Below are 23,793 nucleotides of genomic sequence, written 5' to 3'. Positions count from 1 at the left end.
TCCGTGTCTTTTTTCACGTGTGACACTGTTCACTGAACTGCCGTCACTGTATTCGGTGATCTTTGGTAGTCGTGTGGTATTTATAAAGGATAGCTTCCCTCCACAACCTCTTGCCTTTCCCATAAACCTCAGAGGTGAGTTGATCTGTGAGTTCTCCAGCGGTTGTGACAGATCTTATGTGACTGCGGGTCTGTCTGAGACACAAAGCATGGCTCATGACTCATGCTCACCAACTTACGTGAGTCATTGCTCATGCTCATGATGCCTGCAACGTGGGCGATGCGTGGGGGGTCCAACAGCCACAGGAGATATTTGTCGTCATGGCCGCCGACTCAGCCTCTGCTCCTTTTCTCTTGCTGAACTGCTGAACGTGTCTCTCTTTCTCTTCATGTGCACCACACAATCATTCACCTCCAAGTTGTGTTCCATCAGGTGACCTTCTCCCAGCCGATGGTGTCTTCATCCAGGGTAATGACCTGAAAATAGATGAAAGCTCTCTGACTGGAGAGTGCGATCAGGTCCGCAAATCTGTGGAAAAGGACCCTATGCTTCTGTCGGGTGAGACTGTGTGTCTGTTTCACTGGTTTGGCCTCACATTTTAAAAAAAATCTCAGAATTGTACATGTATAATTTAGAAGTTTCTTGAATTCTTGAGTTGGTCAAAAACAGTCTGGCTCTTTCTAGAAACCCCTCAACAGCCTGGCTCTGATTGAAGTGCGTCATGCAAATAAAGCTATAATACGAAAGCAAGAGTTTCAAAATTTCAGCACATCTTGTCTGTGGAACTATTTTACGGCACATATTCAAAATCTGTTGCTCAAAAAATGTGCCTGAGCCTCAGCTACTCTTTGGTAAATGTCATGTTAGAAGTAATAATGATGGCTTGTGCTATGACTGAGACTTTACTGGTGTTACAGTGTGTGATAGAAAGTGACCGAGTGGGTGTGTGACTATAAAATCTGGACTATGTAATAATATAATATAATATATAACGTAACATATAACATAACATGTAACGTATCGTAACACAATTGTATTTTTATAATACAATATAATATAATACATTTTATAATTAAAACGTTTTTTTTTTATAATCCAAGCTGAGCTAGCGGTTAAAAAAAGCATGTTTGACAGTACCAAATATCTGAAATGAGTTATCGAGAAATGTCACTTACTTTTGTATCAACTACTGAAGTCAAATGGTCTTTGTTTAGGAACTCACGTGATGGAGGGATCTGGCAAAATGGTGGTCAGTGCTGTGGGCCTGAATTCGCAGACAGGAATCATTTTCACCCTTTTGGGCACTAGCAATGAGGATGAGGAGAAGAAGGTGAAGAAAGGTGAGAGTCTGACATACTTTCATTCTCTTGTGGATAATACCCTCTGTGTTTGAGTAAGACAGTCTACCTCTCTGGTTATGAGGTTTACCTACCATCAGTCCTGCCAGAGGTAAGAGCCGTTCAAGAGATTTTCTGGACAGTTTCCATCTTCCCCAAAACATCTACTCATTCCTCGGCCAAGCCTTAAATTCTGTGACTATTTTCTAAAATAGCATATCGTCTCACTAAAATCACCCTACTTGTACTGCATTTTTGTTTGATTTATAAACGTATTGTTTTTTTCTGGCTCAAGCTAAATTTGAGCTCCACGTTCCTAATTAGCTATTATTAAGGAAAGGCAATATAAGGCTGATTTTCCATTCCAAAATCCGACAGTTTTTGTGAACTCCACGCATATGACGCACTCGATAATACAAAATGATTGATGATAAGCAGTCCGGGAAACACAATCATTGCCGTCCTGTTGTTTTTATCGCCAGTTACGTAGTCAGTATGTCCCCTCTGTGTGCGCAAGCTGTGATGGCTTTCATAGTACCCCAGAGTATGTAAAATATTCACCTGACAGCTACCTGACAACACCTGCTGTTACCTATCAAGGTCTCCCTGATGTCCGTGTTTGTTGGGTCACCTTCTAATTCAGCAGTCAATTCAGTTGAAACGATTTGACACACTCTTTTGTCATGGCCTAAAGATACATACAACGTTAGAGGAACACCTAAAAACAATTGCAGAGTGCTCACCGAATTTTGTTGGACTAACAATGGCTCCATGTTTTGTTCCTTAACCCTAAGTTAAAGAATGAACTTTCTGATTTAATAAATGGAGAAAGCTGCTTTTTTGTTTCAGCCAAACAAAATTGATCACAGACAAACTTCCTGATAAAAAGGTTTTGTCAGGTGTATGCCAGCGACATAGCCGTCAGTGTGCTATGCACAAAGACCCTCCAGTCCTTTTGTTTCTTTCTAGACGACATCTCAAATCCCACATGTGCTCATGGAATGTAGTATTACTTATATAGCTTTGGTTGTTTTTTGATTTATGTTCTTCTGTCTATGGTTTATTTACTTTGAGCCATGTTATATCAGCCCTCCGCCCTCTCTCTCTCGTTTTAAACAGGTAAAAAACAAGGACCCCCTGAAAATCGCAACAAAGGTAACCTTACCCACTCCCTATCCCTTCTCCCCCCTCCCCATTCAGCGGCAAGTCTCGGAGTCTCGTCTCAGTCCCACTCACTTGCTCGCTCACTTTCTCTCTCTGTCTTTCACGCTGTCGCTTACCCGTTACTGCTGAGCCCCGGGGAGCTTTTTGCCTCGCTTTACCTATGAAAGGGTGCAACTCTCACCTGCTACAAACGGCACTAAGCAGCCAGAAGACCTTGCATGTCTGCAACTTTATGTCTGTCAGTAGATTTAAATAGTTATCTGTGATTAATGGTTAATGGTGTTTTTCTGATTTTGCTGAAAATGCTCAAATATATGTTTCTTTGCGTGTGCAGTTAAATGCATTCAGTTCTTCTTATAAGGCATGAAGGCCAAATATGTTTTATAGATGTTTTGTGGATGCTGCAGCAGGTCTCCAGTGACCTTATTAGCTCTGTTATTGGCTCCTGAGATGGTGCTATTCAGATAAATCTTTTACCGCACAGAACAGAACGAAACTGTTGTAATGTCATATATAAAATAAACACGTTTAATTAATGTCATGCGTAAATATGTTATTAAACGTAAACTGTTAAAAACGTTTTTGTTTTGTGCATTTCATTTTCCCCAGTGTGACTTTCGAGGACTAATTTTCAGAAGGCAAGCTATCTCTGTGCGCTCGGCCAGGTCATTTTTTACCATGTTTCAGGGTGTGCCCTGGCTGAGCCTTAGCAACCCCACCCCCTACAGCGCATAGAGACCGAGCATCTGCTCCACACAGAACTAATCATCTTGTCTCCTTCCCTTTGCCCTTCATCTCAAGCACGCACACACTCCGATGAGCTGTTATCAGGCTATCATCTTCTACCTACACGTTTGGCCGAAGAATACATTCACGTGTTTATTGCGACATAGACTGGGCCTGTATAGATAGAGGTTTATGACATTGATGTGATGCTTAGGGGCGTGGCTTTTGTGGGAGTTGCACCCTTGCAAAATGGACCAGCTGTGGATTGTCGTTGTTGTCCGTTTGTTGTTTCATTAGCTCTTTGTTTTTCTCACTGTTGCTTCTTTCTAGGGTGTGGCTCAGGGTGTCATGCTGTCTTGTCCACTCTTCTCGTGGTCAAAATTTGACCCTTTCTTTCACCTCTTTCTCTGGTGCCGCCCTTTCATTTGGGAGCAGAAAAACGAACCGAAACCTCTCCGATCGTTTTCCTCGTGGTGGTTGTATCTCTGCCTGTTGTTTGGACTGTTTTTCTGTGTTTGAGTTAGTCTGCAAATCACTTGCCTCTCGTGTTCGTTGTGCGTGCCTCTGTTCGTGTTGTCAGTCAGACGGTCAGTTCGTCCATCAATCCCTAATACATGTGTGGTCGTCGTATCTGGTCAGTTGTTTGTTGTGACTGGTGGTCGGGTAGGCTCATGGACTGTTTTTCGACCTTTTCGGAATTTCTGCACCCAACGTCACATTTCACCTCAGGGTTCTCCATTACAGATTTTGAGCCCTTCATGAGTGCATGTTCGAGATGATGCATAGGCTAACTGTAAAATGAAAACATCTCGGCCTTTCTTTATCTTTTAAAAGGGGGACTTAATGAGAAATTGGGGTAAGGGATCAATGTCTATCTATGGCAAAGTGGCTGAATTGGATCTTCGACTCCATTTAAGTTTCTATTTCAGTTGGATGCTGGGTAATATAATATGTTGTTTTATCCCTGCCTGTTGCGTAATTGAATTAAAGTTACTGATGTTACAATCAGAGTTTTTTTTACTTCAGCAGCTGGTTTCTCTGTTAATGTCTTAAACATTTTCATTCCGAATACATCCTTAGCAGTTTACTGACCATTATTAAGAGCATATCAGTAAGTAACACTATATTGGAGACACGTTCATCGAGTTGCTATAAACCGTAAAGTGAATGTACTTAGGTAAGGCTTTCCTTGATAACACAATAATAAAAACCAATGGCCCAAATTTTAAAATGATCTTTGGGTGTATCTTGAAAATAGGTTTAAAGGCGGGGTGTCTGATTACCGAATTACGCTTGTTTAGACAAAGTCAGGCCGAGTACAGTGCACAGGACGGACATTAGTCGAGCCGAGCGCTGACGAAAGCGAAAGATGGGGGTAGGGGTGTGTCTGTTTTGATGATTTGAACATCAACAATGGCTAAGAAATCGGACACCCCGCCTTTAAATACCTGAATGTTGTACCTTTTTGGCCAGTGACAAAGTACATTATCTATAAGAATAGGCTCATAATATATAGAAATGTCTCATGCTGCTTGGCACCTACGCAAAATTTTGTGTGCATACTTTAAACCTAAAAAGGCCCTGTGATTTGAAAAATCTGTCCACACCTGCCCAAATTCACTCATTGCAAAGTCACTATCAATTCCGAGTTTTTTCTTCTGCTACGGTTGATCTGTATAATTCTCTAGAAACCCTTTATATGACTTGCCCTCTAGCTTTTAATCAACTGCCCATTTTCTCCTTCCCTTTCTCCATCCTCTCATCTTCCTCCATCCTTTTTTTGGCACGTTCCTCCCTTGTTCCCATAACCACTCCTGAAATCAACCTCCACAGCTAAGACCCAGGACGGCATCGCTCTGGAGATCCAGCCGCTGAAGAGCGAGGAAGGAGCGGAATCTGAAGAAAAGGAGGAGAAGGAAGAAAAGGAGAAAAAGAAGTTCAAAGTCACGAAGAAGGAGAAGTCGGTCCTGCAGAGCAAGCTGACAAGGTTGGCGGTTCAGATTGGTAAAGCAGGTAAGGATATCTCTTGTGCCACACAAGTGTGTCATTGTTGAATTTATGCACTTTGATTTGATGAGTCATAAAGCATCATTATTAAAAGTAGGTCCAGATTTTGCTGGTGGTGTGAAATTTAGCAACATGGCGTTAAATGTATATAGCACAACAATATTATGTATGACAGTATAATGCCAGCACATGGTTTTCTTAAAGGGATAGTTCACCCAAAAATGAAAATTCTATCATGAATAACTCAACCATAGGTTGTTCCAAACCTGTATACATTTCTTTGTTCTGTTGAACACAAAGAAATTTGGAAGAATGTTAGCAACTGAGATTTTGGGGCACCATTGACTACCATTAAAATGCTTATCCGAGATGCCCCAGGACTGTCTGCTTTGCTAAATTCTTCAAAATATTTTCTTTTTTTTGTTTTAAACAGGACAAGAAATATTTTTTTATATTATGGTAGTCAATGATGTCCCAGAAATCTCAGTTGCTAACATGTTTCCAAATATCTTTCTTTTTGTTCAACCAAACAAAGATGTTTATTCAGGTTTGGAACAACTTGAGGGTGATAGAATTTTCATTTTTGGGTGAACTATCCCTTTAAGACGTCCTCTACTTATGTTAATTCAGTTGTTTTTGAAGGTTTACAGCCCAAAGAAATAATGTCACCCAATATAAAAATGCGTCTCTTTGGGCTGTGTTCTACCTAATTATCCTACATTTACCCTCACAACTAAATCACATTCAGATTGAGAGCTTCAGCCCCTGGCTCTTGCTGCTATGACTAACAGGAAGTTTGGTAGGCTTTGCGTCCCCCGGTCTTAAAGCGTTCTTTTCTTCGGCAGGTCTCATCATGTCTGCTGCGACGGTCATCATTCTCATCCTTTACTTTGTCATCGATACCTTCGGCGTTCAGGGGCGCGAATGGACGGCCGAGTGCACGCCAATCTACATTCAATACTTCGTCAAATTTTTCATTATTGGTGTGACGGTGCTGGTGGTGGCAGTGCCTGAGGGATTGCCTCTGGCTGTCACTATCTCTCTGGCATATTCAGTTAAGGTGAGAGGTTGGTAGCTAGTGCCAACACAACCCTGTCATTCACTGCTCATGATGTCTTGAGGTGTCTCTGGAGGTTTAATGACAGTCATTTTTGCTTTGTATCATAGGAATGTGCAGATACATTGTCAGTTATGTAGGAATTAGGTTAGTTAGACTAAACTTGTGTGTGTTATTTCTGCCCTAAAACTAGACTAACTGCTGTTTTTCTCAACAGAAAATGATGAAGGATAATAACCTTGTAAGGCATCTGGATGCATGTGAAACCATGGGTAACGCCACTGCCATATGCTCTGATAAAACCGGAACGCTGACCATGAATCGGATGACCGTGGTGCAGGCCTTTGTAAGTGACACACACTACAAGAAAGTTCCTGAACCAGATGTCCTAAATACACAGATTCTAGAGCTGCTGGTGAACAGCATTTCCATTAATTCAGCGTACACTAGCAAGATCCTGGTAAGAATAAAACTTTATTGAAAACCTCTGAATAATTGATCTGTGATGTTTTGTGGTGGATTAATTGTTTCTTTGTGATGCGTCTCAGCCCCCAGAAAGGGAAGGTGGTCTGCCAAGGCATGTGGGTAATAAGACAGAGTGTGGCCTTCTGGGATTTGTGCTGGAACTGAAACAAGATTATCAGCCTATTAGGGACGAGGTTCCAGAGGAAATATTTTACAAGGTTTACACTTTCAACTCCACCAGGAAGAGCATGAGTACTGTGCTGAAGAACTCAACGGGCACCGGATTTCGTATGTACAGCAAGGGCGCCTCTGAGATCATCCTGCGCAAGTATGCCAATGCTACATCTTTAATATGAAATATAATTACGTTTTTTATTTGTTATGCAGGATTACATTATACTGTGGAATAAGACTGTACCTGTATTTCTACATCTATTTACATTTCCAAGTCTATTCATACATATTCTGCGGTCATAAACTTGATATTCCAAGCCATGGTGTAGTAACATTCGCAAGATGAATACTTGAAGAAATAATGACATATAGGTTACATGTGGGAAAGCAAAACCCTTCAGCTTTCAACAAGGTCTCTGATCAGTTAAATTTGAATTTGGCTGAAAAAAAATGATAGCATCATAAGAGGAGTTTAGGAGAAGGAAAATTTTGACTTGCGCATGCTCCTCCCTCTTTGTGCTAGGTTTTAATAATATTCCACATTCTGTTTCTGTCAGATGCTCCCACATCCTTGATGCTTCAGGCCAGCCTCGTGTCTTTAAAGCCAAGGATCGGGATGATATGGTATGCAAAGTCATCGAGCCGATGGCCTGTGAAGGCTTAAGGACCATTTGTGTAGCAATGCGAGACTTTCCAACCGAACCTGACTGGGAAAACGAGGCTGAGATACTTAACAACCTGACCTGTATTTGTGTGGTGGGCATTGAAGACCCTGTCCGCCCTGAGGTGAGTAAAATGATCTTTTTGATTGTTGCTGGAAGCGTTGTGTGAGCTGAATCTGGCAAGAAGTGGCACATTTTTACCTTTCAGTGTTCATTTTACATTCTCTTGTCCAGTGTTTATCTGTCTTGCATTTCGAATACCCCCAACATTGCATATTTTCAGTCTACATTTTCTGACGTTTAATTTGACCTCTTAAAAACGTCTCTATTAATGGGGTGATCAATTAAAATGGGATTACCGAGACATCTAAAATGCGCAGTGTTGTAGGTACTGTTGTAGTTGAACCTCTGCTGGCATACACGTAAAGCCTAAATTAGGTCTGAAATTTATTGTTTTAGTTTTAGCTCCTGATATCAGAACAGAAAGAAAAAAAACCTTTTGGCCTGAAATTATAACCAAATCCAAGTGCCTTGATTGACCGCCTAACTGTGTAGAGTGGTAATGTTGCCAGATAGTTTAAACGTGCTTGTCCACAGAGGACATCATGATGATAATTAATTGACATTAGTTTGACATTTCACAGATAAGCTCTACTACAGACTTGTTCTTCATATGAATGATCATTTAATAGTAAAAGGAAATGTGAAAAACATCTGCAGCAGTCTAACAGGCTTGCTATTGTGTCTCAATACCAAATCAATTTAAAATATCAGGAGTGTCTGTGTAAATTGATTAATATTCAGCGTTCTTCATGAATGTAATGACATCACAACCTTTCCATCATCATCCCACTTTAAAACTCATTTCAGTCCTTAATTCATAAAAAGACGTAACGGGTATTACGTGGCAGCTCGTTGAGACTGGGCCAGCCCATTGCATTTTATCTAATGAAAATGTACTGATGGTGATTATCGTGGGATGATGATGGATTATTTGCAGAATGTCAAGCCCTATAAAAGTGTAAACCGGAATAGCCTTATCAGTGGAGGCACAATTTGACCCAATTCCTTTGAAGGTGATAAAACAGGTACATGACAGGCTATTGTGTTATTTTTGATTATGGATATCGAGTCTTTCAAATTAGATGCCATTTATAATTGTGTAATGGACATGTGACTGATATATAGGTTAGGGGGGGGTGAAGACATGAGGAATCCAATTTCCCTTTAGATTTTATCACATACAGAGGTATTGCTATCAATACGTCTTATATCCTTCTCATATTAAGAAAAGCATTTATGTGCTGTAGAGTCAGTAGCTGGTTAGTGTGACAGTAACTGGTTTTAATTTAACATTGTCAGCACAAGTTAACACAAGAAAGCTTTACATGGCAAGAAAACTTGATGGAGTTCTTGACCAAATAAGTACTGTCACCAACTGTGTCAAACATTTTCATCTGATTTCTTCTCTACGAGCAAACTTTTGAGCTGATGAAAAGCTTGTTTGAGCTGATGCAAAGGACAGCAGTTTGCTAAGAGATCAATCCAATAGTGAAGCAAGCCCATTTCCAACTTGTAATGGAGTCTTGGAGAAATGCAGTTATGACAAAATAAAGGGCTGTTTTTGTCCTAGCTTAGCATACTAGCAGCAATATATCCAATATATTTTCAATAAAGCCCATTCATGCTGTTGCTGAAGAAAAGAAGCCCAGCCTAAAGGTTCAAATTGATCGTACTCATTTCTGAGCATCGTGCCAAGATAACATGTTCTTCACTTGCCATGATGTTGTGTGACATCCGTGTGCAATATCTCTGTCCATGGAAACACTGGGAGGTTTCTAATTATCTATAAATAAATGAGCTTATTGGTTCTAATTACGGGAATGGTGTGATTCAAGACTGAGTGGGGATAATTACATAGGACTCCAGCTAACACACACACATACTGAATGTCTGGATCCAGCCCCTTTGTGTGTTAAGCCGTCTTTGTACTCTTATGGCTATGCAAGTATCATAGACTGTTGGACTTTAAGTGACCAGAGCATCCTGATCTCACACTGATCTGGGGCCAGCGGTGATGATGAAGAACCTACAGTTTTTTTACTTCCAGTCTTGAGTTCTGTAATATGGCCTGATCTGATTGGTTGGAATCTGGAATCATTAATGTCAATGACTGTAGCGAGGAAGGCGGGACGTGAGCCGTGGGGCAGGAAGGCTGGGCCGGTGGCGTGAGTGATAATGAGTATCAGCTGTACGCGCACCGGTCCCGCATGCCTCACGGGGGAGCTCCATAGCATAAGAGGACGAGCGACGGGACTGCCGACGAGAGAGGACCGGGCCCGGACATATGTTAAGTTTTGTGTGGCCGGCAGTCGTCCATGAGGGGCTGCCGGCCTTTTACTTCCGTATTATTGTTTGTTTATTTTTTATTAAAGTTTATAGTTAAATGTTCGCCGGTTCCCACCTCCTTCCTTCCTTGCATTGAACCGTGTTACATTGGTGCCGAAACCCGGGAGGAAGGAGCTGTCAACATACTGTCGAAGAGCCCTCGCCGCCTCGCCGCCTCGCGGTGCTGGGGAGTTAGGGCAGACGAAGGACGTCCGCCAGCGGCTGCCCGAAGCGGTGGTGCCGGAGAGAGAGAGCTCGACAGGGGACGAAGACGTCGCTGCCGTGCTCCTGGGCCGAGGTCGGGTGGCGGCCGTAGAGGAGGGAGCGGAGGAGTTCGGGCCGTTTGCCGTGGGCCGGAGCCTGCTGCTGTCCACCGGGAAAAAGGGGAAGAGCAGGGAACGGACAACTCGATGCCGGCTGCCCTCTGGGGGAAGCCATCGCCGGCCGTCAGGAGGCGGAGGAGGATCGGGTCGCCCCGGAGCGTCCCGCACCACCGCATAGCACCGCGAGGAAGAGCCTCTCGGCTGGGCTGAGGACCGAACGACAGCGTGTCAGGGAACCGGACTATTTTTTTTTCCCTCTGTCCCCTCTCTCATCCCTGTCGCTCGGGGTGCTCCCGGCTCCGTTCTCTCGTTTCGTCGGTGCGTACCCCCAGGCGCTGGGGCTCTCAAGGGGGGGGGCCCCCCGGGGGGGGAGTAAGCACAGGCGCGGTGGAACCCCCGGCCTGTGAGAGGCGATGGGGGTATGTAGCGAGGAAGGCGGGATGCGAGCCGTGGGGCAGGAAGGCTGGGCCGGTGGCGTGAGTGATAATGAGTATCAGCTGTACGCACACCGGTCCCACATGCCTCACGGGGGAGCTCGGGAGCATAAGAGGACAAGCGACGGGACTGCCGACGAGAGAGGACCAGGCCCGGACATATGTTAAGTTTTGTGTGGCCGGCAGTCGTCCGTGAGGGGCTGCCGGCCTTTTACTTCCGTATTATTGTTTGTTTATTTTTGATTAAAGTTTATTGTTAAATGTTCGCCGGTTCCCGCCTCCTTCCTTCCCTTACATTGAACCGCGTTACAATGACCTTTAGACAAAACGGATTTAATTGAACAAATTATTTTGGTTTCTAAAAGCTTGTTAGTTTCTGACGTACCTATCATTTTATATTTGGTACTTTTGTATTCACTTGCTTCGAAAATCTGTTTATCACAAATGACAATTTCACCAGAGGAGTTGGAGTCTGGCTGAATCGATGTGGATTTGTCGGTGGATGTTAGACTGTCCAGTATCCCCTACGGGGTTTTGAACCCAGCCAGATAATGCTCAGCTCTGTTCCTTATCCCGCAGGTTCCTGAGGCTATTTTTAAATGTCAGCAATCAGGCATTACAGTCCGCATGGTCACCGGAGACAACATTAACACAGCCCGTGCCATAGCCACAAAGTGTGGAATCTTGCAGCCCGGAGAGGACTTCCTGTGCCTGGAGGGCAAAGAGTTCAACCAGCAGATCCGCAATGATAAAGGAGATGTAAGAAGCTACAAAACATTATACGATTACATTATACTAGACATGCAAAGCAGTTTATTTTAACGTAAATCTTTGTCTGTAGGTGGAGCAAGAGCGTCTTGACAAGATCTGGCCTAAATTGCGAGTTCTAGCCCGTTCCTCCCCAACGGACAAACATACTCTGGTCAAAGGTGAGAACTTGTGAATGGTTGGCTGGATGAATGTATCTTCCATATACTTGCTATTGCAACAAAATAAATAGTTTAAAATAAGGTGCTTGGGGGCTATTACATTTTGAGGATGCTATTGCAGAGTTTTGTACAGCAGCAAACTACAGTGCACATTGTTTTGCTTTCACAAAAACACATGATACTGACCATTAATCTGTTATAAAATTCGACGCTTCTAATTGTCGCTATACATTAGTATAAGAAAAAAAGATTCTGTAAAAAAAAGATGTTGCATTGTGTTGTCTTTCAGGCATCATTGACAGCACAGTTGGAGAGACCAGACAGGTGGTGGCTGTGACTGGAGACGGAACTAATGACGGTCCTGCTCTCAAAAAAGCAGATGTCGGCTTTGCGATGGTAAATCTCATGTGCTTGGTGCCGAAGTTACACCTTTTTTTCACAGGTCTCACTCAAACATAGAAGCATTGACCCTTTTCTTTGGAGCATGGTGCAAGGTGTGCAGATTGGTAAATGCATATGTTGCACAGCTGTATACTCTTGTGTAGAGTGTTCAAACCATTTGGTTTTGCTTATTTCTTGTAAAAGTCTGTTTCAGTGTTGTTTGATGAGGTTTTGCCAGTGGGTTTTACACTGTATCTGAGATTGGGTTAATAAGTGGAGAGGTTTTGTTATAATCCCTGCTCAATATCTACTGCTCTGCGGCAGACCGATATGCCTTAGGCTATTGCTGCAGAATGTGTGTGGGTTCATTTGCTGATCAGTGGGTGACTCCAGCTCACAGAGACCCTGCTTGTTTCTTAGATGACCTCACGAAAACCTTTGACATAATTAATGAGTGTGTCAGAATTCACTTAACGGAGCAAATTTGAGATGGAGATAAATCCCAGTTCTCACTCATATACACACTGGTATCGAGATGCCAAACGTATAACTCAAGAAGTGTCCATTTCAAAAGCAATGGGTGGTGGAATTAGGTTAGAATCAGGGCAGCAATGCTAAATTGTCTTTTTAAATAGAGGCCCTAAAGCTGTCAAAAACACGGCTGAATTTGGATCTTTAATTTGCTGTGCTTTTTGGGCCCACATAACGATCCCTTCATTCTTCATTCAGCTGAAATGTCTTGATATAAAATGCATTCCAAGCCAATACAGGACGCACTGTTGTATTTCCTTTCTCTTTTAACTCAGTGATATTTTCTTTCTTTCAACATTGCTGTTAATAAAAACCATCTTGTTTCTAAAAATGAACTGGGTTCACCAAATAATGAAGAAGTAATTTTTTCCAGTATTTACACAGACTCTGAAGTCATATTTCTGAAAAACAGATGCATGCTTTGTCCAACAGGGAATTGCTGGCACTGATGTTGCAAAGGAGGCCTCTGACATCATTCTCACAGACGACAACTTTACCAGTATTGTCAAAGCCGTAATGTGGGGACGGAACGTGTACGATAGTATTTCCAAGTTTTTGCAGTTTCAGCTGACAGTCAATGTGGTGGCTGTGATCGTGGCGTTCACTGGAGCCTGCATCACACAGGTATATTAACATCCTATTGGAAAAAAAAACATTTCCAGCATTGTGTTATGGCTTTTCAGTGTTTATGCATATACAAATATTTTAAAATTGTTCATATTTAAATTTTATGTGATTATGTTGAGGACATCGGGACTAAGTTTGTCCTAGTTAAGTTCACTGCTATTTTATGACAACAGACACTGTCACAATAATAATGATGAAAATATATTTTGCTTAAATTTTTGTTGCTAGCACCCAAAGACAGATTAAATATAGATTTAATAGGCACTTAATTTAAAAATGGGCAATTTTTCAGCATTTTTCAACAGCAACCAAACATTTGGTACCTCCCAAAGGCTCTGAATGTTCTCTTTAAGATAAATAGATGAACAGCCAGGGCAATAAATACAAGAACATGATGGTTAAGCTAAGCAGGGAATTGTGGAAGACCATTCATCATAATGTGTTATGATTAAAGGACTCAACAATGAAGACAAACTCTGCAAGCCCAGGTTTATTCATTTACAGTATATTCAGTCATTTTTGTGCTGTTTACTGCTGGTGGCAGACTTCGGCTGATATAGGGCTGGCTGGTCTTATTGTGTCCTTGTTTAACTTTATTACATATGATAATACTTTCCTTTCTCACTCTTGGTTGTTGTGTCTGCAGGATTCCCCACTTAAAGCGGTTCAGATGTTATGGGTGAATCTGATTATGGACACGCTGGCTTCATTGGCTCTGGCCACCGAACCCCCGACAGAATCACTCCTGCTGCGCAAACCTTATGGGCGGGACAAGCCACTCATTTCCAGGACTATGATGAAGAACATCTTAGGTCATGCTGTCTATCAGCTTGTCATCACATTTACTCTTCTCTTTGCTGGTAAGAGGCTCTGTTGTTTTCTTTGAGTTGAAATGACATGAGTTCCCAATGGAAACGCATTCCTATCATCTAAAATGTTTACAGGAATCTAGTAAAAGAATGCAACAAGGGGCCTGTGGCAAATTGCATTTTGTGTAATTATGGGATACACTATAGTTGCCTAGCAACTACTGGTTAAATTTGCAAACCTAATAAAATATATACAAAAAAATTCTCGCCATGGAAGCTGGTATGGCGTAAAACAAACAAACAGGTTTAATTTGCAGTGGTAATCGTATCCATCCCAACTCACTTTCCACACCAGTCAGTGTTGTCTCCAGTGCTTTAGTGGATCTCACTGGCAATCCCACATTGTGTTGTATAGACTTTTAAGTATATCAAAGTTTACATACTTAAGAAACAGCAGACCCCAATTTGTAAAGTTTGAATGTACGTTTCAAATATGTCTCTTAGTGGACAGACAGACACTAGACTTGAATTCTTTTTTTTATTAATGGTACCATGTATTTGTTAATAATCCCTGGCAGCGCTCTCCTCACACATACAACACAGCATGAACTATGAACTACATGTTTTGAATGTTCTTATCACTAACTCATTGTCTTGCTGTCCCCAAAGGTGAGAAGTTCTTTAGCATTGACAGCGGCCGCAACACACCCCTCCACTCTCCGCCATCCGAGCACTACACTATCATCTTCAATGTGTTTGTCATGATGCAGCTGTTTAACGAGATCAATGCCCGGAAGATCCATGGCGAAAGGAACGTGTTCGAGGGAATCTATCGCAACCCCATATTCTGCCTCGTCGTGGTGGGAACCTTTGCTCTGCAGGTGAAACGTAGAAGTCATTACTTGCAAGAAGTACATTGCTTTGCAACTGTTAACAGCCTATAATTACATTAGGGTTTAATAAAACTAGCATTTATTTGTGATTAATATTGTTAAAGATTTCCTGTTGAAACTAGACACTTGGATTATCGTAAAAGGGCTTCAGTTCATTTTGTCAGTTAATTGCACAAATCCTTATCAATCTTCAGGTTGTGGTCAGTATTTTTGGTAATTTTCCAAGAAGTTAAAATGCATATCTGCCAAAAGTATTTTTTTACCTTTTAGTACTATTTAATATACAATAGATATGGATGAAAACGCATACATCTACAGTTTAGTTTCATGGTTTTCATTGAAAAATTGTAGACATTAACATATTCATACTAATGATGTTGTTACAGATCATAATTGTGCAGTTTGGAGGGAAGCCGTTCTCCTGCACGGCCCTCACCATCGATCAATGGCTCTGGTGTGTGTTTATAGGGGTTGGTGAGCTGCTCTGGGGACAGGTAAGACATCCTACAGTATGTCCTTGATTCTCACTAATCAATACAAGAAGTTTGATTACGTATGATAGGATTCCATATCACATATGATTTTTCATGCTTTATGCGGTGACGAAGATATTAAGTATTAATATAACAAAAATTGGGTTTAGTATGACTTGTATCCTTGAACATCGTGCAGTTTATAAGGAGCATGCAAACTTCGCTTAAATTCTGTGAAGCCCCACTAATGCTTTCAATACAAGGGGAGCCACTAATATTGTAGGTAGTCAGAGGAACACATTTACCGATGACAGAGAGAGAGAGATGCACTGGCTTCTCAGTGGTGAAATAATAAAAACATCATGGCAGAATGCACACGCGTGGGTGATGTAGAACATCTTCAGTTCCCTCTTCGGGAGCGCAGGGGAGGGGAAGGTGAAGCTATGTGTGATTTCAAACCTGTAGGAGGGAGAGAGGGCGGCAAGCAGAGACTGTACATTGCCACACAGTGCCAGGGAACGGGTGCCATCAGCTCAAAGTTTAGCTTATGAAGAACAGGATGGAGAGCTTTACTTTATCAACCAGGCAGCACAAGCATGGTCCTCCACCCTCATATTTTGGAATCGCATTCTGGACCACAGCCTAAAAACATTTATACATGCGAGACTAATGCATCATGGTAGGTCATCAACAGGGCGGCAAGCTATTCGTGTGGGTAAAGCTTCCTTCTGGCAGTTGCATCACACATAAGCCATTTCCTACCAGCTTATCAGCTGGTCTGTGTGTGTGTGTTGTGTTTGTTCTTTCACACATGTGGCCTCGCGAGCCAGCTGTTTGGAACATATAAACAGGATGAACAGCAGTTCATCTACTAAGTATAGAGTTGTCATGTATAGCTGTTTTAGAGCCACTGTAGGTTTGCGTTGAGTTTGCAACCCCCATCATGGAAACATTCAAAAAATGTTCACGTACCCCCTTGAATATCCATCAGACTCTTACGTTCCTCAGTATATAATAAACATTGTGATTGAATGTCATCGTGATTTATAAAAACGCATTTGCACATCATGTGTTGTCCGTATCCCAGTCCTCATAAAGCCATGCATAATCCCAACTGCCGAGCTAATGTCTTCGATGATCTACGGTTGCCTTCGCGTGACCCTGTTTTTTTCCTTGTCTTCCAGTTCATCTCTGCCATCCCCACGCACCGCCTCAAGTTCCTGAAGGAGGCCGGTCATGGCATACCGAAAGAGGAGATCGCAGAGGATGTGCTGACAGAGGGTGACGATGAGATAGACCTTGTAGATATGGAGCTGCGCAGGGGACAGGTTCTGTGGTTCAGAGGACTCAACCGCATCCAGACTCAGGTAAGCTGCTCTAGACTTTATATTTCAGCATTTCATGCCTGTCCTTTCCACCAAACGTCCCAGGAGGTGGATAATGATGTAAATACAGGAGCCATGACCTGCACATATCCCTGCCACGGTTGATTCTACCTGAAGAATTTGTGTCCAAGCAGATCATTGTTAACAGATGTTTGGTTTATTTTATGATTTATGATCTGGACATTGTAGTTGTTCAAACCTCTGTTCAGTGTTACCGTGATGCATCAGGGTTCATTTTCACTGCAGATGATTGATCTTTAAGTTTTAATCAGAATTTGAATGATTAATAAAGTCGTGTTATTGAAAAAGCAAAGTTGGCTTGAGGGCACATCTGCTGCAAGATTTTCAGCGGGATACAGACGTCCGAGTACAATATTTCTTTTCATTACAAGTGACATCATCAGCATAACAATTTGAGCAAATAGAAAAATAATAAATGAATCATAAATATAGATATTTGTAATCAAGATTTGTGCTACTAAGTTGTGGCTCAAAAATACAGATTCTAGAATCTATGAATGTTTTGCATCATGACCACTTAGAGGAAAATTCACCTAAAAAAAATCATGTCATCATTTACTCACCCCCTTGTTGTAAGAAAACGGTTTAAATTTTGTCGTTCCACTAAACACAAAAACAGATATTTTGAAGAATGTTTCTATCTAAATAGTTCTGGGGCACTATTGACTTCCATAATAGGGAAGAAACTACTGTGGAAGTCAATGGTGCCCCAGAAGTGTTTGGTTTCACACATTCTTTAAAATATCTTCTTTTTTTGTGTTCAACAGAACAAAGACATTTTATACAGTTTTAGAACAACTTGAGGGTGGTGACCGATTTTTTTTATTTTGGGGTGAACTGTCCCTTAACGCATAAACCAAATCAAAGATTCACGCTTTCACAATTACATCTATTTGTTTTTTTTTGTTTTTATAAATAAAATGCTTTTCCAGCTCCAAACAGCACATACCTCATTGTCAGTGGTAATATTAGTGAACTCTGTGGATGCCTGGTGGCTGTTTTGGAGTCACATATCCCAATGGCCTATGAAAATTCCCATGGGTTCATACATGGAAACCTCCATGCAAGAGTAAGCAGAGATTTGTGTTCTGCGTTGGTGGCCCAGGTTGAGAGCAGCCCATGCCCTGGAGACGACACGCCTGTAATGCATGTGGGACAGCTTTTTGTCTTTCAGACAACATGCAGAACCTTTAAGAGGGATTTTTAGTGTACAGTATACAAGGGCTCGCCTACAAATCCTCTTCACTCCGTCAAGATGTAAGAGAAAATCAGGGAACAGACCTTTATTTTCCTCTGAGGATGGGAGGGCATGTGGGAGGATCTTTTAGTCACTGTTGCTTTCACACATGACACAATTACTAACAATGAGTGGGTTATGTAAGGGGGTTTACAGATGAATTTATATGAATCCTCCAAGATTGTGTGTGTTTGTGGGTGAGAATTCTGAGAAGGCGTTCTGTGCCTTTTAAGGATATGCTTTACGAAACACTGTGGAAAGGGCGGTAAACCTCCTACTGATGATTGTCAATGTATTCCACAGGTGCCGATTTATCCCTCTGGATTTCATTTGTTTTCCTCCTGAAAAACAACATCAACGTTACCCTCATCTAGCTAGTTAGCGGGATAATTCACCCAAAAATGACAATTCTGTCATCATTTACTCACCCTCAGATTGTTCCAAACCTTCCTTTGTTCTGCTAAACACAAAGGAAGATATTTGGAAGAATGTCAGTAACCAAACAGATCTCATTCAATGGGGGATGAGATTTGTTTGGTTACTGACATTGTTCTGCTGAACAAAAAGGAAGATATTCGGAAGAATGTCAGTAACCAAACAGATCTCATCCCCCATTGAATGAGATCTGTTTGGTTACTGACATTCTTCCAAATATCTTCCTTTTTGTTCAGCAGAACAAAGAAATTATACAGGTTTGGAACAATCTGAGGGTGAGTAAATGATGACAGAATTGTCATTTTTGGGTGTACTATCCCTTTAAGGCTTTTAGGTGCTTTTGTTGGTTCTGTATCGTGTAATATCACAGTTGGCCGTGGAATTGTGGGGTTGTTTTAAACCCACTTGTCCTCTGCATTTTCTTCCGCAAAACACAAAAGATGATATTTTGAAAATGTTGGTAAAGGAAACCGTTGGTCTGTTGGTTTCCAACATTCTTCTAAATATCTTCCTTTGTGTTCTGCAGAAGAAAAAAAATCATACAGGTTTGAAATGACAAGAGGCCGTATAAATGATGACAGAATTTTCATATTGAAGGTGAACTATTCCTTTAACTTGTTTTGATCTTTTTGTGTATCAAGTCAGTGAGGCAGTAATGTGAATGTAGATCAAGTTTTAACGCATTCCACATCCCATCCATTCAAATTCTCCCAGACTTGCCTCAAGCCCAGACGAATAAGAGGTTGAACGTTCCTTTCATTGCCTCCTCTTCCCTCCTCCCTTCCTCTCGCTCTTCCTGATTAGAAGTCAGCCAGCTGACCGCAAAAGCACTACTCTACTAATTAGCTGCTTATCTCTCTCTCTCGCCCAAAGTCCCACCACCCCACTTTTAAAATCCCACGGGATTTCTGTTTTTTTTATCTGACACGCATGGTTAGGGGTACACAATGAAAGAAATAATTGGCACAAGTAGGATTCAAACTCATCAGTACGTCATAGAACTAGTTTCTCGCTTTTCATTTATTCTCTTTTTCCGGCTCAAATTCTTCCCACATAAAACTTTCCTTTTTATCTCTCTGTGACAGTCCCTCAGCTACCTGGCTGACTCAATACTAACTAAAGCTTTTCTTTTGTCAGTGAGGGGATATTCTGTTTCTCTTTTTTCCAGTAACATATGTAATCTGCTCTAACCGCTCTTATTGGCCTTCTCTGTCTTCCTTTCTTTTTCCTCCCATCTTCTTTGCAGATGGACGTGGTTTATACATTCCAAACAGGCCAAACGGCGGTGCCCGGGGCCCTGCGTCGCCAGCCCTCCGTGGTCAGCCAGCACAACGACGCAAAAACTGTTGCTAGCCCCACCCATGTAGGGATTTCCTCTTCCTCCCTGTCCGCCAACTCTGCTGCGGCCGCTGGGCTGCCCGCCCCTGCTTCCTCTTCTACTACAGGCAGTGAGTGCCACATAACACGCTCCCACTGTTGCATGACGGCCATGTTGAATGCATTCATAACCCGAATGCTTTCATAACCTGGCATACAACCCATTAACAACCCTCGTTTCCACCCTGCGTTTTCAGTCTTTATCATTCATTTTTTCCAGTCTGTCTAGCCTACAGAGGTGAAACCACTCCTCCCCCACAATCACTTTGCATTTCTGCCAGTGTCTGAACCAGCGCATTGCGTGTGATTTGAATATGGCCGGTCTTGCTGATGTCTGCATGCGACAACCCTTGCGAGAAGCCACGGGCAGGAAGCATTTGTCAGGGTCGCATTTGTCAACATCTCATTTGTTTATTTCTAATGCTGCATAATGTCTGTTCACGATGCTTACTTTCTCACCTGTCCTAGCTCGCTCTCTTATTTTCACAACAATACTCACACTCCTTTTGTCGATTTCTCTGTGCATTTTTGTTTTTCTCATTGCCAGCCACACCTCTCTCTCATACTTGGAGCCTATTCGTCACGCCTTGTGTCTTCTCCGTCTTCATTGATATTCTAGCAGGAACTGAGTCATGGACTGTTTTTCCTGCCGTCTTTATTTAGGTTACATAAGTCGTTTAGCATTCCGCATTTGAGCGCGTGTTTGTGACTGCAACCATAGGGTCGTGGTTTATTTACAATTTGAATTTTAGTGAGCTGTTCGTTTAAAACTAAAGCAGAAATATCTAGAGACGAGTTACAATGAAAAGGAAGGCACTTTGATCCCAGTAATCACAACAGAGTCGAGCTCTCCAACATGATCTGACGTGCAGTTTAGTTGTATGCATGAGCAACATCACTGTCACGACTCGCTCTGCTTTCAAGGAGGAAGTCTGGGGTAAAAGCGGACCGACATAGCTGCATGGCAGAGGAATGTAAACCTGAGAAATAAAATAGTGTTGAAAAGTGTAAACCGTTGCTGATTGGTTGAGCTGGTAGGACAGAGGCTTCCTTAGTCGACTGCGGGTTAATGTGAAGAAAAGCCTACAGAAAAAACAAGGAATGCAAAATGCATTTATGAATTTTACCAGCGTGTTTTGCACCGCGCCTAAAATCTCAGCGCAAACGTTTTGAAGCAATAGTGTTTTGCATTTTAATGTTTGTCTGATTGTATTCCTGGGAGCTTGGTGTTTCTGAGGGCAACAAACTCCAAAACATATTCACTTAAGATTTTGGATTCCATCCTAGAAGTCGAAAAACCGAGCATGTGCTTCCCACCCCATTCAAGTTGACGTCAAACTAAATGACACCCTCTGGCAGAGATAACGGTAACTTGACTGCTTGGCACTGGACAAGGATCTCTCCTCTCCACGCTCAACAGTCTGTCAAAACTCATTCCGGTTTGTTTACCCACAAGACTACCTGACAAACTGTCCTGTTGGCATTCTTGCCTCAGATGCAGCATGCCTTCACAGCATATCAAGAGTGCGGTTTCCTCTTCCTGTCCTCTTAATGAATTAGAGATGCTGCCGGCGCAGAGTTTGAGTCATGCATACCAAGTGTTTGCACTTCTATACCCATCATACTCCTTCGTAAACAGATCTATGGAGCAATAAATCCAGAATTTAAATTTAATTTGTTTTTGCATGTGTGTGTGATTGTGAGAGTTTACTTATAACAGCATCTTCGCTCTCTCTCTCCCCCTTTGTCCCTCTCTCTGACTGTTCATCTCTCCCTGTGTTGTTATTTCACTCTGTAACTGGACTCATTTTATGCTTGACAATATAAGAAACCTAAACCTTGTATGAGTGGGTGATGGTAGCAAAACACATATGGGCAATTCCATGCAAATGTCAACCTTAAAGCGGCCTAGCACACGCCAATCTCATATTAATCTCGAGTACCTATAGAGTAGTATTGCATACTTCGTATCTTCGAAGAGTATTTATAAAAGATAGATACAGCTGTACGATTTTTTCCGAAAGCATACAGCGCGTGCGGGGGGGGGGGTTGGAGGGGTTGGCTGAATTAAAGCACGTGCGCACTCATTGCCAACAAAACACAGACATCAGTTTCACTCACCGCATGCGGTTCATGTCCGGCATCTTTTAGCGCTGGGACGGCTCCATATATCAGTTTCAAACGATCTTCAAATCCAGCGTTATATCCACCGTTTATATAACATTCATCACCCAAATGCAGTGAACAAACAAATGACTTTGAGAACAAAGCTGGCATGTCCCTTCTGTCTTGCAGTGATTGTGTGTTGGTTGTCATTTTAATGTCATGAAGCTTGTGGTTTGGTTTGGTTTGGTTTGGTTTGGTTTGATGTCGTGTCCTACTTGTGGAGGAGTGTACGGTTTTGTGCTACGCCTCATTCACTTGTTCCAAATAGGTTTTAGAAAATGCATTGGAGTGTTTGTGTTTGTTTTATTTTGTTAAGCTGTTAGTGTTGGTTTTATTGTTTGTTTTGTATTTTATAAACAGCTTTAGTGCTATCGTAGGTGTGGAATACATTTTCTTTCTCTCAGCGATCGCCATATCTTTCTCATTTAATTCATTGCCCATGTTCCAACTGCCCGCCTGAGGTGGACACTATTCCATTCCAGTTTCACTAATTCTCTCTTTTTGTCCCTCGCAGATTAAGGTGGTGAATGCATTCCGTAGCTCCCTATACGAGGGTCTAGAGAAGCCAGAATCCAGAAGCGCGATCCATAATTTCATGTCTCATCCTGAGTTCGGACCCCTTTCTGAGGAGGAACCCCGCGACCCCACGATAGAGGAGAGCTGTGTAGAGATCGAGATGCTCCCCTCCTCTTCCAAAAACGGAGGTGGCGGCGAGCCCCCAGGCCGCTCTCTCCACAGCCAGGAATGTTCCGTCTGACCCCCCCACATCTGTTCCTTGTCCAGTGTCATTGCCCTAGAATGTTTTTTACATGCGCGCTGGACACCACCACTCATCTGGTGAACCCGAGGAGAGTCCGGCCAATGCACATCAGAGGGACAGCGCCTGCAGTGGCCGATGGGGCGACCACAATCCTTCTCACCCTCCTTCATAGCTGGTGTCCTCCATACCCCACCCTTCAACCCCTCTGCCCCTCTCGACTTGCACTGTGTCGCCAACAACAGCAGCAGCAGCACTCTGTAAGTACATGCTGCTGTGCTGCAGCCCATGTGAAGCATGGCCTAACTCGCACACTAGAGGGCGGCACTGCGGCAGATGCCCTCTCTCAGCCTGTCACTGGCATTTTTATCTCTTCTACAGTTGTGATTTTCTCATCTCTGGTGTCTTGTATTGCTGTAATCATTTTTTGTTTTGTCCTAGGACTCTCATTTGCATAATTTTGATCCAGCCCATTTTGTTCATCCACTCAGTTGCTGTTTGGATTTTTATTTAGATTTTATTTCTCTTTTTTGCTCTGTTTTAAGGTGGATTGAAAAACATGGCAGTTCAGCTTATCCCTGTTACTCATTTTTTTATGTTTTCAATTTTAATGGACAGTGTAAAATAGTTCAGACACACTAAATTCTTGTCAAGTAGGATGCTGATTTCGAGTGTTCTGTCACTTTATATGTACAGATGTAAGGCTGCTATAGTGACCATTAGCAGAATAAAAAGACTCTAAAAACGCCTATTGGATAGCCATGAGTACCCAATTGGCTCTTGAGGGGGCAGAGAGGGTCAACCCACATCATCTCAATGCATCACACCCAAAGGCATCTCTAGTCTCTTGTTAGACCATTTAATGCTTACCTGCCTCAAAACAAAGTTCCATCGAATCCCCTGGCTAACCGACCAAGTACTTTATCAAAGGTACAGCACATCACCATAGTGTGCATGTATCTGTAGGTTCATCTGTGTCTGATTGTATGGGAATGGGAATTGTTATGCTTATCTACTAATAAAAAATATTCCTTT

General features: G+C 42.3%; 1 protein-coding gene across 5 annotated transcripts in view; it reads left to right on the top strand.

The window, feature by feature from the left end:
* Positions 1-23,793, top strand: part of atp2b4 (ATPase plasma membrane Ca2+ transporting 4) — a 67,136-nt gene extending 43,343 nt beyond the window's left edge. For 2 of the 5 annotated variants that reach the window (XM_057362493.1, XM_057362494.1), the window contains exons 5-21: positions 433-558; positions 1,215-1,340; positions 2,457-2,492; positions 5,061-5,240; positions 6,080-6,294; positions 6,509-6,751; positions 6,840-7,084; positions 7,488-7,716; positions 11,317-11,496; positions 11,579-11,666; positions 11,956-12,062; positions 13,011-13,202; positions 13,852-14,065; positions 14,684-14,895; positions 15,294-15,401; positions 16,565-16,747; positions 22,516-23,793. In XM_057362493.1, the coding sequence (XP_057218476.1) occupies positions 433-558; positions 1,215-1,340; positions 2,457-2,492; positions 5,061-5,240; positions 6,080-6,294; positions 6,509-6,751; positions 6,840-7,084; positions 7,488-7,716; positions 11,317-11,496; positions 11,579-11,666; positions 11,956-12,062; positions 13,011-13,202; positions 13,852-14,065; positions 14,684-14,895; positions 15,294-15,401; positions 16,565-16,747; positions 22,516-22,758 (2,927 nt within the window). In that variant the 3' untranslated portion in view covers positions 22,759-23,793. Of the gene's footprint in view, positions 1-432; positions 559-1,214; positions 1,341-2,456; positions 2,493-5,060; positions 5,241-6,079; positions 6,295-6,508; positions 6,752-6,839; positions 7,085-7,487; positions 7,717-11,316; positions 11,497-11,578; positions 11,667-11,955; positions 12,063-13,010; positions 13,203-13,851; positions 14,066-14,683; positions 14,896-15,293; positions 15,402-16,564; positions 16,748-19,704; positions 19,907-22,515 lie in introns of all 5 variants that reach the window. The other 3 variants (XM_057362495.1, XM_057362497.1, XM_057362496.1) reach the window with 3 other exon arrangements.

This window comes from Triplophysa rosa, linkage group LG20, assembly GCF_024868665.1.
Source record: "Triplophysa rosa linkage group LG20, Trosa_1v2, whole genome shotgun sequence".
NCBI classification, from domain to species: Eukaryota; Metazoa; Chordata; class Actinopteri; order Cypriniformes; family Nemacheilidae; genus Triplophysa; species Triplophysa rosa.
This window is presented reverse-complemented; position numbering and strand designations above follow the sequence as displayed.